Genomic DNA, 15,000 nt, shown 5'->3' with positions numbered 1-15,000 from the left:
GTGTGTGTGTGTCCTGGGGAGGCGGTGATGGGGGGCACAGTGGTGTGTGTGTCCTGGGGAGGCGGTGATGGGGGGCACAGTGGTGTGTGTGTGTCCTGGGGAGGCGGTGATGGGGAGCACAGTGATGTGTGTGTCCTAGGCGGTGATGGGGACACGGTGTGTGTGTGTCCTGGGGTGGCGGTGATGGGGGGCAGAGTGGTGTGTGTGTGTGTGTCCTGGGGAGGCGGTAATAGGGAGCACAGTGGTGTGTGTGACCAAGAAGCAATTGTGTTTTTCCATTTTTCCCAGCAGTTACTAAAAATAGGGGAATGAGGGGTCTTTGTTAATCTGGGCCATTGTTTATTCTGTTGCCTGTTAGATTACCTTGATTTGTAATTTAAAAAATCTCCAGGATATTTTTTCATGTCTTTCTTGCCTATGTAAATATATACTTCTTTGTAACTTGTTCATGTATTATTCCTATAGGTATTCAGAACTGGTCCTTAGATGGTTCACTGCTAGTAGTGTCCTCCGCTGTGAAAAATCCACACCCGATAATGGTGCACCTAAGCCTGCTGGTGAAACGGAGAGCGAGAGCTCTGTACCAGTCAAGGAAAAGGCCTCTGTGCCACCAAAGAAAGACAATTTGTTGGACTTGATTAGTGCTATGAAAGTTGAAGTAAGTTCAAAGAAAAAGTTCCAGGCAATCAAGGAAAAAAGAACCAAACAGCAAAATTTTGTGGAACGTAAACCCATAGAAAGCGCCAGCAAGATGTTCCAGATGGTGGCAGAAGAAATCCAACCAGCAGAGTAAGATCTAGATAAACATATGTAATGTGTCGCAGTGAAATGATTATGGTTTTTGGACCAGGAAATAGGCCATGAAATTCCATTGTGCTCTCACATATCCCTATAGTCTGCTGTAAGAAGGCATAGTACACCCCAGTTCCTAATAATTACTGTAGACATCATGAGGCTTCTTTAGAGTTTGAGGCATTTGTGTCCAAAGCACAGGCATAAAATTCATGCCACAAAAAATAAAAAGTTTATATTGATTTGCCTATATGTTAAGATATGTGAAATTCGAAACAAACCCGTAAATGCATCAGCATGAAGAAGCCTTTGAAGCTCATCAAGATACAGCAACATACTTGAGACACCATTTATCATCATCTTGATGATGTTGAATAGAGTTTTAGTGTAAAAACAAAAAAATCAAACATTTAAATACATTTTAAATACTCTCTTATGTCTGACCATTAATTAGCAAAGATTATATACTGGTAGCTTTTAAGGTCCCAATTGACACGAAAAGTCAGGAATACTTCAGTGGAGCCTGAGTTTGAGTCTGCAAAGTAATCTTTCTGGAAACAGACTGATGTGCTCCATCTGCAGCTAAACCATTCAGTTCATGTGATGTCAGTACTGAGTTGCATTAGTCTAAAGCTAGCAACACACTACAGGAAATTTCTCCCAAAGCGATATCTTTAGCGATTTTACCAATGACTGAAAGTCCTGATCAGCAGCCGATTCATGTGTCCAAACTTACACGATTTACCTTCAGATCTGTGCTCCTCATCTGTCATAACCATCTGCTGAAAAGATAGTGGCTCTGTAATCTCTATGAAGATCTGCCTACACTCATTCACTGCATTGTCCACTGACTTGTCCTCTTCTCGCCTTTGTGGTGTCATAAACTCATTATTATAAGTGCTACTAGTGTGTACTAGGTCTTCCATCAGTGGGTAAACAATTTTTGGACGTACATTCATCCACAGTATGCAAATCGGTCTGTTTCCGGAGACTTGAAGCTAGGCTCCACAGCGCTGGGGTTATGAGTTCAATTCCCAACCATGGCCTTATTTGTGTGTATGTTCTCCCATGTTTGTGTCTGTTTACTCCTTGTGCTCCGGTTTCCTCCCACATTCCAAAAACATACTAGTAGGTTAATTGACTGCTGACAAAATTAACCCTAGTGTGTGTGAGGAGTAGGGAATTTAGACTGTAAGCTACAGTGAGGCAGGGACTGATGTGAATGACAAATATTCTCTGTACAGCGCTGTGGAATTGGTGGCGCTATGTAAATAAATGGTAATGATGAGTCTGATTTCCTTGCTATTATGTGCTCAGTATGGCATGTTTATAATTGTAGTGCAAATTCAAGACTACAACCAAAGTCAAATTCTGCATGCATAGCTAGATGTTCCATTATATTTCAGAGCTAATCATTTAAAACTCCCTTTTTTTTATTTTTTTTTTATAGAGAGACAGTGGTGAGCCCAGAATTATCGGCCGCAGCATCTGCAGTGGCTTCATCTTTTCCATCCCAAAAAAAACAAGTGGAATCTGAACTTCTTCAGCAACTGCGTATACACAAACAAATGGCTGAAGCACAGAGGAGAGGAGAACATGACATCAGGTCAGTCATAAGTGCATTGTGAGTTGCTAAGAGTTATTACTTGTAATTCCCAGAATAGGGGTTTACATGGTATTACAGAGAACATTGAGCATTCTTAGTTGAACCAATATTCATGAGAATTCAGCCCTAACCATCCACTTTCACTGTGTGCCTTATATTACATTACATCACAGGTTTTTAGAGGGTTCATAGGATGAATATAGGTTCAGCACACAAACCTGCTGCCTGCACTATGTATAGGTGTCCGCTCCTCTTTTATACCAACATTTTCCTAGAATACTGTTTACAATCTTTTAATTCGACTTCCACTCTTGTTTTGAAATTGTTTTACATAATCTATAAAATATTTTTTATCTCGCCTTATAGTGCAGCACTTGGGACTGGGCATTTGCACAGATCCCACATGTAGCCCCGGCGTGCCACTTTGGCCTCTTTGCCAGGTCCGATACTCGACTCTGGTCTCTTTGCCAGGTCCGGTACGCGACTCTGGCCTCCCTGACATGATTAAAAATATTTACCTGCACAGCAGAGCCCACAAAGAAAGGAGGGAGAGCACGTGGTGACGAATGCACTGCACGCTCTCCTTGTCCCGGACTTGTTTGTACTGCATGACCTACAATGTGCATAGGAGGTCACGTGACATGAAATCCTGGTCATTCTGTCGCACAGTGTCCAGTTAGTAATTACACTTGAGCAGTGTTTCAATTTGAACATTTTAGGGTCACACAAGCTGCTTTCATTCAGCAGGAAAGTAGCCAGCAAAAAAAAACCTCTCTTTCAGAGTATTTTTATGTTTACAGAAGAATTGCTGCTTGTTAAACTCTAATAATATTTGACCAGTTTGTGAGGGGCTGTAGCTCTCTTAGTACAAGAGGCTTGACACCAATAAAAAATATCACTTAACTATAAGGTATTCACTGGTGTTATTTTGACAAAATCTTTATTTATACAAACAGAAAAGTTTAGCAGTGATTTAAAAATTACCCTTGATTAGTTAAAATATATGCAATTTGCTTTTCTAACTGGTGTGAACAGAGTAAACTCTATTTCTATCTACCATCTTACGCCGCAGACTTCTCCCAATGACAAGTTTGGCTCTGTCTTATAATTAGTTTTAATTGGTTAAAATTGAATCAATCCAAAAATTATACCGTATCCACCGCTGAGAATCCCGTCTCTTAAATTTAAATGGAGTAAATAATTCTCTTTAATTTACTTATTCTAAAGATATTGCCAAGCAAGTCCTGGACGCTCTTTCATGCTCGCTCACAAAATTTGTGTCTTGTTTGAAAATGGTTTCCTCTCGACAGGTGTATATTCACCCAGAGGTTTATCATTCCTTGCTTAAGGTGACATACTGGCACTGCCCGAGTGTTTCCGCCATTAGTTTAAGAGCGCTGTCAATGTATTTTGAACAGAATAATAAGAGTATATGGTCAGAATTTAAGCCAAGTCATAAGATCACATGTCTAATGCAAAGTAAAACTGTCCTTTACTGTATTCTGATTAAAATGAATATCCCATGAACAGTCACTAAGCATTAGTCAACCATAAATAATGCTTCAAGTACACATTTTTACCACCTGATGTCAGTGTTGTTCCATAATAAAATTATTTCTATTCTAATAGCATTTTCCTTTTAAATGGCCAGTAAAACCCATTGGCATAATTCATTTAGTACACCTACCCTTAAGGACAGACTGGCGTTCAAACGCTGCGCCTGACTTGCATGTAAAAATAAAAACCGTACTATTATGTATCTGCATACATTTGTTTTATGGCAAGGATGTTGGATGCTACTCTTTCAATTTTGGTGCATTCAGAGCAGGTGGCCACACTAAAAAAAGTCCATTGATCTCTATGGGAGCACTAAACTACTAACTAGGGATCAACAAAAGCAGTTTAACCAGCATTGGGTTCTGGTTTTCCTATTGATTCCTTTGGTTTATTCATTCCAATAGCCCATTTGTTTCAGTTGAGTCTTGTGATACATGTAGAAACCCCAAATAGGGTGGAATATTGAGTCTATAGTATATTGAAATGAATAGGCCATAGACATGAATGGAATAGCCTTGCACTGGTTGCTTTTGTTCCCACCCCACCAAAAGAGATCAATGCAGGGAGTCCCTGGGACTCCCCTTCACCACTAGCCAATCATATCACAATTAGAATGGGGAAACAGCTCGTGATTGGCTGAGTGGTTAAGGGGAGTCTGGGTAAACTGGTCCATCTTTCATACTGGCAGTTTTTATACTAAATTTTTATAATGTGCCTGGGTTTTAGGGGACTCTGGGGGTCTTAGTGCTTCTCAATACCCACAATCCCATTTTTCAGCATCCGTCTAGTAGTCTTCTTTGGGACATGGGACCGATGGTGTGGCTTATCTGATGATCACTCACGTCTTTCTATATTAACAGTAAAGAAAGTAGGATCAGAATGAAGATTATATGGTTAGAAAACAAGTTCTAAATAGAAAGGGGAAAGGTTGCGCTTCCTTCAAATATGTATAGCAGCCAAATGGGAACCTGAAGGTGTTAGAGGGAGATCCCCAAACTCGCAACCAAGAAATAGATAGATATATATATATATATATATATATATATATACATACACACAGGTTCTAGGCGCTTGGTTGTGAAGTATAAATTGTTTTAATGGTAATTAAAACCAGATTGACAATATGTTCCGGCCGGAACAGAACAGCATACACTGATATTGTGGATGCACAAATAGACATAAATACATATGCAATATAAAAACAAATGGTGCACCAAATACCAAGTGATTCCTGTAGCTCACTGCAGAGCTGTAAAGTGCATAAGATAAACAATGAGTATAGCAACAGTGTAGATATTGAAGATGTCCAATGATGTTAATTCCAAATTGGTTGCATATACAAAGCGGGCATTATAGCCAGGTCCAAGGACATGTGATGGCCCCCGTAGTGCCGGAGAATCTGAATGTCTTATTCATTCAAACGAGCACTTTGTGACAATCCCGCAACTTTATTGCCGGTTAAAACATACGTGTTGAGCGCTTGATGTTATGATGAATACCAACAATAGGAAATACCGATGATATATGTTGTAAACAAGCAACTCACATGTGCAATACAGGCGTGATAGAAATCTAAAAAACACACAAGAACTCATTAACTCCCGTGGTGCGGGAGCATCTAAAAGTCTCTATTGAAACTGGCACTTGGTAGAGGTCCCGCGACCTATTGTGGTAATGCCGGTAATTGTGTGCGTAATGAGGGTGAACCTCCGTTGATGGACGAGTGCCTAGCGAACGGTGAATGCCAATGAATGGATCCGCTCTTAGCCCTCCTGATTTCCGGGAAGTCCTCTCTCCTGTGTTACAGATTGCTGAACAGGGAAGGCATCAGTCCCGCTGTAAAGGGGCGTGTACATGCTGTAAGCTGATCTCCGTGGATAAGTGTCTGTAATAGGTTGTAGTTGTAAAGTCTTAGCATGCTAGATGGTGCTGGCAGAACACTGATAGAGATTGTAGTGGGATAGATGAATAAAGGACAGTTTATCCAACGCGTTTCGCCCGTAGCAATAGCCAGTGGGCTTCCTCAGGGATAATAATGTCCAACTGGTCTTTCTTACCAGTATATATGAGAAATCCAGATGTGTCAATAAGCCAATTAGCCAATTAGGCAATTGTACAATTGAGCAATCAAACGATCAACATTGGACACTTCTGATTGTATGAATAGTCCGGCCACTGTGTAATAAATGTAAAAAACAACATGGAAAGGAAAAGAAAACACATATACATACATATTGAAAATATAAAGGAAAGGAGAAATAAAAATAAAAATGCATAATGGACATGCATAAGCGAATGATTGGAGAAAATTCACCAATAATAAACTATACAGAAAGCAAATATCAAGGCAGGGATATGATGAAATTAGCACATTGGTCCTAATCTAATGATACTAATGGAGAAATAGCCTAGATCGAAATCTACATTCAGTCCTTTTGGAGTAAGGGTCTTGAGATTGAAGATCCATCTGGCTTCTTCTTTTGAAATAAGAGAAATATAATCTCCACGGTTTCTGAATTTTACAAATTCCCATGAACTGAAGTTTGGTATGGTCATGATTGTGATACTTGAGGAAATGGGTAGATACGGTGTGGCTATCTGACTGGTTTTTGATGTTACGTAAATGCTCAGAGACTCTGACATGCAATTTACGGATGGTACGTCCCACGTATTGTAGCCCACACGGGCGCTCCAGCAGATAAACCACACCCATGGTGTCACAAGTAATTTTGGTTTTAATTTGATAGGACTCGCCTGTGCTGTTAGAATGAAAGGTAGTAATGGGCTTTGTTCCCTTGTGATTGATTGCTTTACAGGCGTGACACCTGTTGCAATGATAGAAGCCCCCACTATTCTCTCTCAACCAACTTTGTTGGCCTTGTTCTGTGGTCCTCGTGGGAATACAGCATTTAACAAGTTTGGTATTGAGAGAATCGGATTTTCTATAAATGATCCTTGGGTGTTCGGGGAGAATACCCTTCAAATGATCATCCATTTGTAATATATGCCAATGCTTTTGTACAATCCTTTCAAGCTCTTTATGATTGGAATTGTATTTTGTAATGAAAGCAGGTGGTAATGAATTGGCCGTATCATTGTGTGTTTTTGGTAGGAGTAGAGTTGTTCTATCCGTATCCCTGACTTGTTCAAATGCTGTATGTATTACATCATTATTATAATCTCTTTCAAGAAATCTGTTCCTCAGAATCTCAGATTGTTCCTCATATAATGCCACATTAGAACAGTTCCGTCTGATCCGAGAAAACTGTCCCTTTGGTATATTTGTGAGCCATCTCTTTAAATGTCCACTAGATGCTGGAATATACGAGTTACAGTCTACTGGTTTTTAAAAGGTTTTTGTTTGAATGCAATTTTCAACAATAGAAATATCCAAGTCTAGGAACTCTACTCTGGTATCGCTGATCTGTGCAGTGTATCTCAGATGAAGATCATTGGTGTTAAGATAATTTAGAAAATCCTGAAGTGTGTCCATATTCCCAGTCCATATGCATAGGACGTCGTCAATATATCTGTCAATAGCTTGCATGATGAACTGTATTTGATCAAATACAGTTCATCATGCAAGCTATTTACGGGATTGTCACAATGTGCTCATTTGAATGAATAAGACATTCAGATTCTCCGGCATCACGGGGGCCATCACATGTCCTTGGGCCTGTCTATAATGCCCGCTTTGTATATGCAACCAATTTTGAATTAACATCATTGGACATCTTCAATATCTACACTGTTGCTATACTCATTGTTTATCTTATGCACTTTACAGCTCTGCAGTGAGCTACAGGAATCACTTGGTATTTGGTGCACCATTTGTTTTTATATTGCATATGTATTTATGTCTATTTGTGCATCCACAATATCAGTGTATGCTGTTCTGTTCCGGCCGGAACATATTGTCAATCTGGTTTTAATTACCATTAAAACAATTTATACTTCACAACCAAGCGCCTAGAACCTGTGTGTATATATAGAAAACAAGTTCTGTACACATCCATGCCTGACTGTTGCTTTATTCACAGTATCTATGATGTATGAACTGTGTAGACTTCCTCTGGGATGCTCAAAAAATTCTGAAATGAAGGCTAGATATGTCATATACTCTGACTTACTCTCACGTATTCTTATGGTCTCATTATCTTCCAGCACAGTGATCTCTGGGATGAAGGTTGCAAAAAACAAGTCTAAAACTGCCATGCAAGATCAAACGCAAGAGTTCCTCAGAGAGGACCCCACAAGGTACTCACTTTTTTTTATTTCGTTTTCCTGTTATTGTGTATGTGTTTATGTATATGCATTGCTAGGTATTCAGCACTGAAAATGCAGTGTATGGTAGTGATTGCAAGACACCAATGTTCCATAAGTACAAGAGGTTTCTCAAAGCACAGTATAAAGGAAAGTGCTCCAACAACTTACAATATGTTTGCTATTGGCTACAGCAGGTGCCTTTTAAGTATTTGTTTTGTAAATAAAATGATCCGTTTCAGTTTGCACATCCAGGATTAAGAAAAAATAATCTTCCAACTTTGCTATATAAAGGTCTATTAAACATAACATACATGTGGTTGTATATTAAAGAGCTTGTAGTAACATTCACAACTTTTCCATACCTTGACAGAACCTCAGAGTGTCGCCATTGTGCTAACTTCGCTGTTCAGTGAAGTGCAATCTATTCTCAGTGATTCGCCGTGTTCTGTTGGCTGTACTGTCCTTCAATGGTATTACAGAAAGGAGGTCTAGAGCAGGCCTGGTCAACCTGTGGCTCTCCAGGGGTTGTGTAACTACAAGTTCCAGCATGCCTTACCAGTAGGTAGTCAGCCGTTATCTGTCATGACATGCTGGGGCTTGGGAAGTTTCACAGCATCTGGAGAGCCCCAGGTTAGCCAGGCCTGGTCTACAGTATGCCTGGCAAATATCTTACCCCCACAATCACAGCATCTTCCATGCTGATAAGATCCTAAAACATTCTTTTTTTCATATTTTTGTTGCTTTTTTTCAGTTGTTAAGACTCTGATTTAAGGAAACTTGAATATTCATCCTTAAGCACTATGTGAGAAAGAGAAAAGCGTGTTTGTTTCTGTAGCAGGATGGATTCACCACAGCGGGGTGGAAGGGCACTTTGATTAGAGAAAAAAACACTTAAAATAACGTTTATTGTTGCATTTTTGTTTAACAATCATCAGGCTGTAGTTTGTTTATTGGTGTCACCTAGTGGTTACATTTTCATACGTATTTAAAACTTAATGCCATGGTCCAAAATGGCAAATGTTTTCTCTAATATGGGATAACCCTACTTTTACTCAGTAAAAGGAGATGTAAAAAAAATACTTTGCTGTCAAATAAATCATTTTTCAGTACAGTTTCTCCTCCATTGCCAGATGGATCTGGAACCTATATTGGAGTATTTTTTCACGATTGCAGCTTTCAATCTGCAATACATTAAGGTGAAGAGGAAGTTGACCTTTATTTTAGGTAATAAACAGAGTTGAGGGTGCGCTGTTACCTATACTAGCTCTAGCTGTTAGATACTGCCTGTGCAGCTTCCTTGTATCACCTAGTCAGCTCTAATGGGAACTAGAATCTGTATTTAAACATACCAGTTAGATTATATCTTAATGGCATTGGCCATTTTGACCTGTTAAATGGAATCTATAATGAATGTTTTTGATTGTCATAATAAACACGGCGGACATGCTGCGTACAGCAGCGGGTGTAGCCACGCGGACACTTGGCTCTAGCAGGTTCATGGCCAATTCCACTGCGTGACCAAACTGGATGATATCCGGCCATTCCCTTGGGCTGTGTGATCAATTGGCTTGTGGTATGACTGGGACTGGTTAGTATTGCTGGAAGATGACTGCGCACAATAGCGCTCATCTTCTGTCCACGTTTATCTAGATGCCTGATCATCTTAACATGGTCGTCATCAGCCCACACACATTGCAGTGCCTCATCGGCTGCAATATCCTAACTGATGACCAGTTTTACATGGCTGATCTGGTGATACTATAGATGCAAATCCCCTCCCCACCTCCTTATTGTAACAAATTGTTCTACTGTAGGACAGCTGCCGTTTTGTGTACATATTCTTAAAGAAATCTACAGCCCCAAGCTTCAGTGGTTTCAGTGTACTGTGCGTTTCAGTGACGTCACTGCCATATTTGCCGGCCTAAGCACATCTTTATAGCAGGGGAACCATTCCGTCCATGCACTGTACCAGTGAGCTAGTTACATAGCCTCCGTGCTGTTCATATGCTGCTTGAAAGAGAGAGAATCTGCACAGACTATATACCCAGAATTCCCTAGCACTATAAGCGCACACAGAACGCTACTGTATACATGGGATAAGCATTACACCTAGCGCCCACACTGTATACATGCAATCAAAAGGCATAACACACACTCCAAAAAACATACTAGTAGGTTAGTTGTCTGCTATTAAATTGTTATGGCCCTCTCGGTCAAAATGTGTAAGTTAGACGATTTAGATTGTAAGCTCCAATGGGGCAGGGACTGATGTGAATGAGTTCTCTGTACAGCACTGCGGAATTAGTGGCGCTATATAAATAAATAGATGATGATGACACATATATGTTTATTAAGAGATTTGTAGACCTGGAAGTACAGCCACTAGGGGGAGTACTTCCTCTATGGATATATTTCCAGTAACGTGAGCAACAAGTTTTTTTACTTTCTCAGAGATTTACCACCTGGTGCCTGTATCTTCTAATATAACATATAATCATAGAACTTGTGTAAAGTAAAAGAAAACAGTAACAAATGTATAGCATATATCTATATATAAACTTTTATCCTGTGGGTTAGTAGCACAAAAATGGGTCTCTGGGTCCTGCTAACTAATAAACTCACTATATGTATTTTACTATTACATTTTAAATTGTATATAACTTATGGTTATATAAACTGTTCCATTTTAAATTGTGTATATGACTAGCTTGTAGTTTTCAATAAAGACCTAAAATAACCTGCATTGTTAAGTCCAAACTGAGCCGTAGGGCCCCAGAGCTTACTCCATCATCAGTTTTTTATATAGCGCCTCTAATTCTGCAGCGCTGTACAGAGAACTCGCTCACATCAGTCCCTGCCCCATTGGAACACACACTCACACTCACTCACACTGAAATCTGGGATATGGATAGGCTGCATTTTTTTTTTTATATACTTGCTTACTATTCCAGAATGTCCCGAAGACTCACAAATTTCAGAGAGTGCTCCCATAAGTGCAGGTCACCCTCTTGGGTCATTTCTCTCCTCCTTGTAAAGAGGGCAAGGCCTTGTTGACGTAATTTGTGTCATGATGGCCCCGCCCCATCTATGTGATGATTTAATGGGCTCTATTCCACCAATAGACAGCTCAAATATGTGACAGTGCTGCCGGTGGCAGTCATGTACTACAAACCCACCCAGGACCTGCTTTACAAGATCATTAAAATAAGTGAATTGCTGGTAATGATTTACTCACTTTAAATGTAGGAGACAGGATTCTTAGCGGTGGGTATGGTATAATTTCAGTTTTAACCTATTAAACCTAATTAAAACACACAGCCTTGGGTTTATTCTGGTAGATAGAGACAGGGTTTACTCTGTTCACACCAGTTATAAAAGTAAATGTTGTATAAATAACTCAAGGCTGATATTTAAATCCATGCAAAACTTTTTCTGTCTGGATAAACAGAGGCTTTATTTTAATAAGCGAACACTGTGTAGGTCTGGGACACTACAACAGGTTTGACAACAAAGTGAAGCAAAAGAGTTCCCTCTGGTAAATACCAGAACATGGATAGAATGGATTCTAAACATAAAATATATGTAGCTGACATATGGGAGAGTACGTGCTGGAGATGGGATTATGCAGAGTATGAGCCATGGCATTGTATTGTGTTTATTACACCCTTTGCTTTATTGTGAGATTATAACACTAGTACAGTGATGTGAGATTATAACACTAGTACAGTGATGGGCAAACTTTTTCAGGAGCGGGCCAAATAAAAAAGAAAAACTTTAGGCGGGCCAATATAATTTATTAAAAAACTCAAATATCGAAATATATAATACAAATGTTTTGAATGGGACGGGAGGGTGTTATATAGCAGTGTTACCTCTATAAGTGCAGCGATTGTACAGACACAGAACTTATTTCAGCAGGTTGTTGCAGATCCGTCTTTTTGGTGAGCCACTAACTGACAACACAGCCGCCAATCAAAATCCGCCTTAGTATATGGCCCAGCCCATCTCTTCTCACATTACTTTCAGCCATTAGCGGGCTGGCAGGTGTTTGAGTGATTGACATACGAAGTGTCCTTTTAGGAAGGAGGATGAAGTGTAATGGAGGAAATAGCTGGGAAGGCATAAAAATGAAGGTTCTGACACACAGGGTCGGCCCTAATAATTTTATGCATATTTTAATGAAAATTTTTTAAAATATTGGCGGGCCGGATAGAACCTCTAAGTGGGCTGGATCTGGCCCGCGGGCCGTAGTTTGCCCATCACTGATCTAGTGCAACTGACAGTGTTCTGAGGGAAGTAAAGGAATTGTGGGAAAGAGAAACAATGGAATGTTTAGGGAATGGTGAGCTCTGCAAAGAGATTTACTAGCACTATAATAGAAATTAAGTCAAGTGTTATGACAAGAATATTTCTATACATTCATGTTTACATAGTACATCTTCAAAGGGAAATAATATAGTGTTAGTTTCCCTTTATTTCTATATCAGAGGTAGGCAACCTATGGCTCTCAAACTCTTGTGGGGACTACAAGTTTGTAACCCAAATGTTTATGGGACTGAATGTCCCAGCATGCCTCGCTGCTGGTCTGTCACCAACTGGAGATCTGCAGAACATTCACGCAGGAAATATCACAGTTCCCGTACCATAATAGCATGTTACATGTCGTCACAGTTCTCCCATGGCCCTACCAGTAAAGTTCTTCTCTGTAGAAAAGGATATTGTGTACCTGGAAATCGGGGGGCAGGGGGCAGCTTTATTAATGCAGAAGTAGATGAAAGAAAAAAACGTCATTGCTTTCTGTGAGTAATTGAATAAACTAAGATGTATTCTTTTTTGAAAGAACCCCCTTTATTGCATGGGTTCTGTAAGGTTAGATGATTCCTAGTATATGGTCCATATTCCAAAGTGTACATGAAAGTTTTTATGCTTCAATGGACACATGCAATATATCCTATTTAAGTTTCCTATCTCTGGGACCTAAGCCTTCTGCACAGAGAAACAGAACCCTGTGTCTCTCTATTTATATTACTTTTATTAATTTTAACAATAAAGCTAGATTGTAATTCAGGAATAACATATCATCCTATCACATTTATTCCATTTTATTTTTGGCCTTGCATGGAAACTGCCATGATGCCTCCTCAGCCAAAGTACAATGCAATATCCGCTATGGCCTCCAATGCAGCAGTGCCCCTAGTGGACACACAGAGAGAAGGCAGTATAGGATACCTTGACCACTGTTTATCATGACTTTTGTATATTCTGTGTAATTGTCTATATGAGAGCGTACACTTGTATGCAGAATACCGGGCACGCTTTCCCTCCCCAGCTGAGATTAACACTCTCTAGTATTTGGTGCTTGGGGAACAGTGACTAGAATTGAAGCTTTGAGGTCGGAACTTATTGTTACTAGTTTATCTTAATTAATACATATTTAAATATGTCCTGGATTTATAGGGGGTTTTCCCATCATTAAATACATTTTATATTTAGTTTAGATGTTTAGATTACAGATTTATGTAGACCACTTTTTTTGGTGCTTTTTGTGTAGAATTTGAAAAATATTTTCATGTAATCGTTTCAAAAATTAAAATGTTCAAACTGCAAAAACAATTATTGTTACTGATATAAGACATTGTTCAAGGTTTTAAAGACATCAGTGTAGTTTTGTGTGAAAATGACAGGACAGTTTCTGAATGTATTATTCTTATTAGAGATGCACATAGTTTTTATTTAGCGCTAGGATGGTTTACTGGAAAGTGTTTCATACTCTCACTTGTCGCTGCATAACACTAAACCATTCTCTGGGGAGTGAGGATGGATAACAACAGATGTGCTTATTGATGCATGGATATTCGACAGTTTGAATTTTGCATAGAAATAACTGAAGTTCTAGGAAGAAATCTACACCGAACAGCCACAACATTAAAACCACCTCAGTAATATTGTGTAGTTTTCCTTGTGCCTCCCAAACAGCTCTGACCTGTCCAGGCATGGACTCCACAAGACCTCCTGAAGGCGTCCTGTGGTAACTGGTACTAAGATGTTAGCAGCAGATCCTTTAAGTCCTGTAAGTTGCGACTTGTGTTTCCAGCACACCCCACAGATACTCAATCGGATCGAGATCTGGGGAATTTGGAGGCCAAGTCTACACCTTGAACTTTTTGTCATGTTTCTCAAACCATTCCTGAACAATTTGTGGCAGGGTGCATTATCCTGCTGAAAGAGGCCACTGCCATCAGGGAATATAGTTGCCATAAAGGGGTGTACTTGGTCTGCAGCAATGTTTAGGTAGGTGGTACATGTCAGAGTAACATCCACATGAATTCCAGGTCCAAGGTTTCCCAGCAGAACATTGCCCAGAGCATCACACCGCCTCTGCCGGCTTGCTTTCTTCCCATAGTGCATCGTTGTGCCATCACTTTCCCAGGTGAACGGCGCACATACACCTGTCCGTCCATGTGACGTAGAAGAAAACCTGATCCATCAGCCCAGGCCACCTTCTTTCATTGGTCCAGTTCTGGCGCTCATGCGCCAATTGTAGGCGCTTTCGGCGGTGGACAGGGGTCAGCATGGATACTTTGACCGGTCTGTGATGCATGTGTACTGATACTTTTCTATCATAGCCAGCATGAACTTCTTCAGTAAATGGTCCAATCCCACCGAAGAGCTACTGTAGCACAAGATGGGCTAGCCTTCACTCCCCATGTTCATTAGTGAGCCTTGTGTGCCCAAGACCCTGTCGCCGGTTCACTGGTTGTCCTTGGACCACTTTTGGT

The 15,000-nt window shown here is 40.0% G+C and overlaps 1 protein-coding gene across 1 annotated transcript in view; it reads left to right on the top strand.

Annotated features, from left to right (window-relative positions):
• MRPS31 (mitochondrial ribosomal protein S31) overlaps positions 1-15,000 on the top strand; it is a 46,626-nt gene that overhangs the window by 2,743 nt on the left and 28,883 nt on the right. Inside the window, exons 2-4 of the mRNA XM_075199041.1 lie at positions 466-789; positions 2,243-2,398; positions 8,120-8,212. Of these exons, the coding sequence (XP_075055142.1) occupies positions 466-789; positions 2,243-2,398; positions 8,120-8,212 (573 nt within the window). The remainder of the gene's footprint in view (positions 1-465; positions 790-2,242; positions 2,399-8,119; positions 8,213-15,000) is intronic.

Source organism: Mixophyes fleayi, chromosome 2 (genome assembly GCF_038048845.1).
Source record: "Mixophyes fleayi isolate aMixFle1 chromosome 2, aMixFle1.hap1, whole genome shotgun sequence".
In the NCBI taxonomy this organism is placed as follows: domain Eukaryota; kingdom Metazoa; phylum Chordata; class Amphibia; order Anura; family Limnodynastidae; genus Mixophyes; species Mixophyes fleayi.
This window is presented reverse-complemented; position numbering and strand designations above follow the sequence as displayed.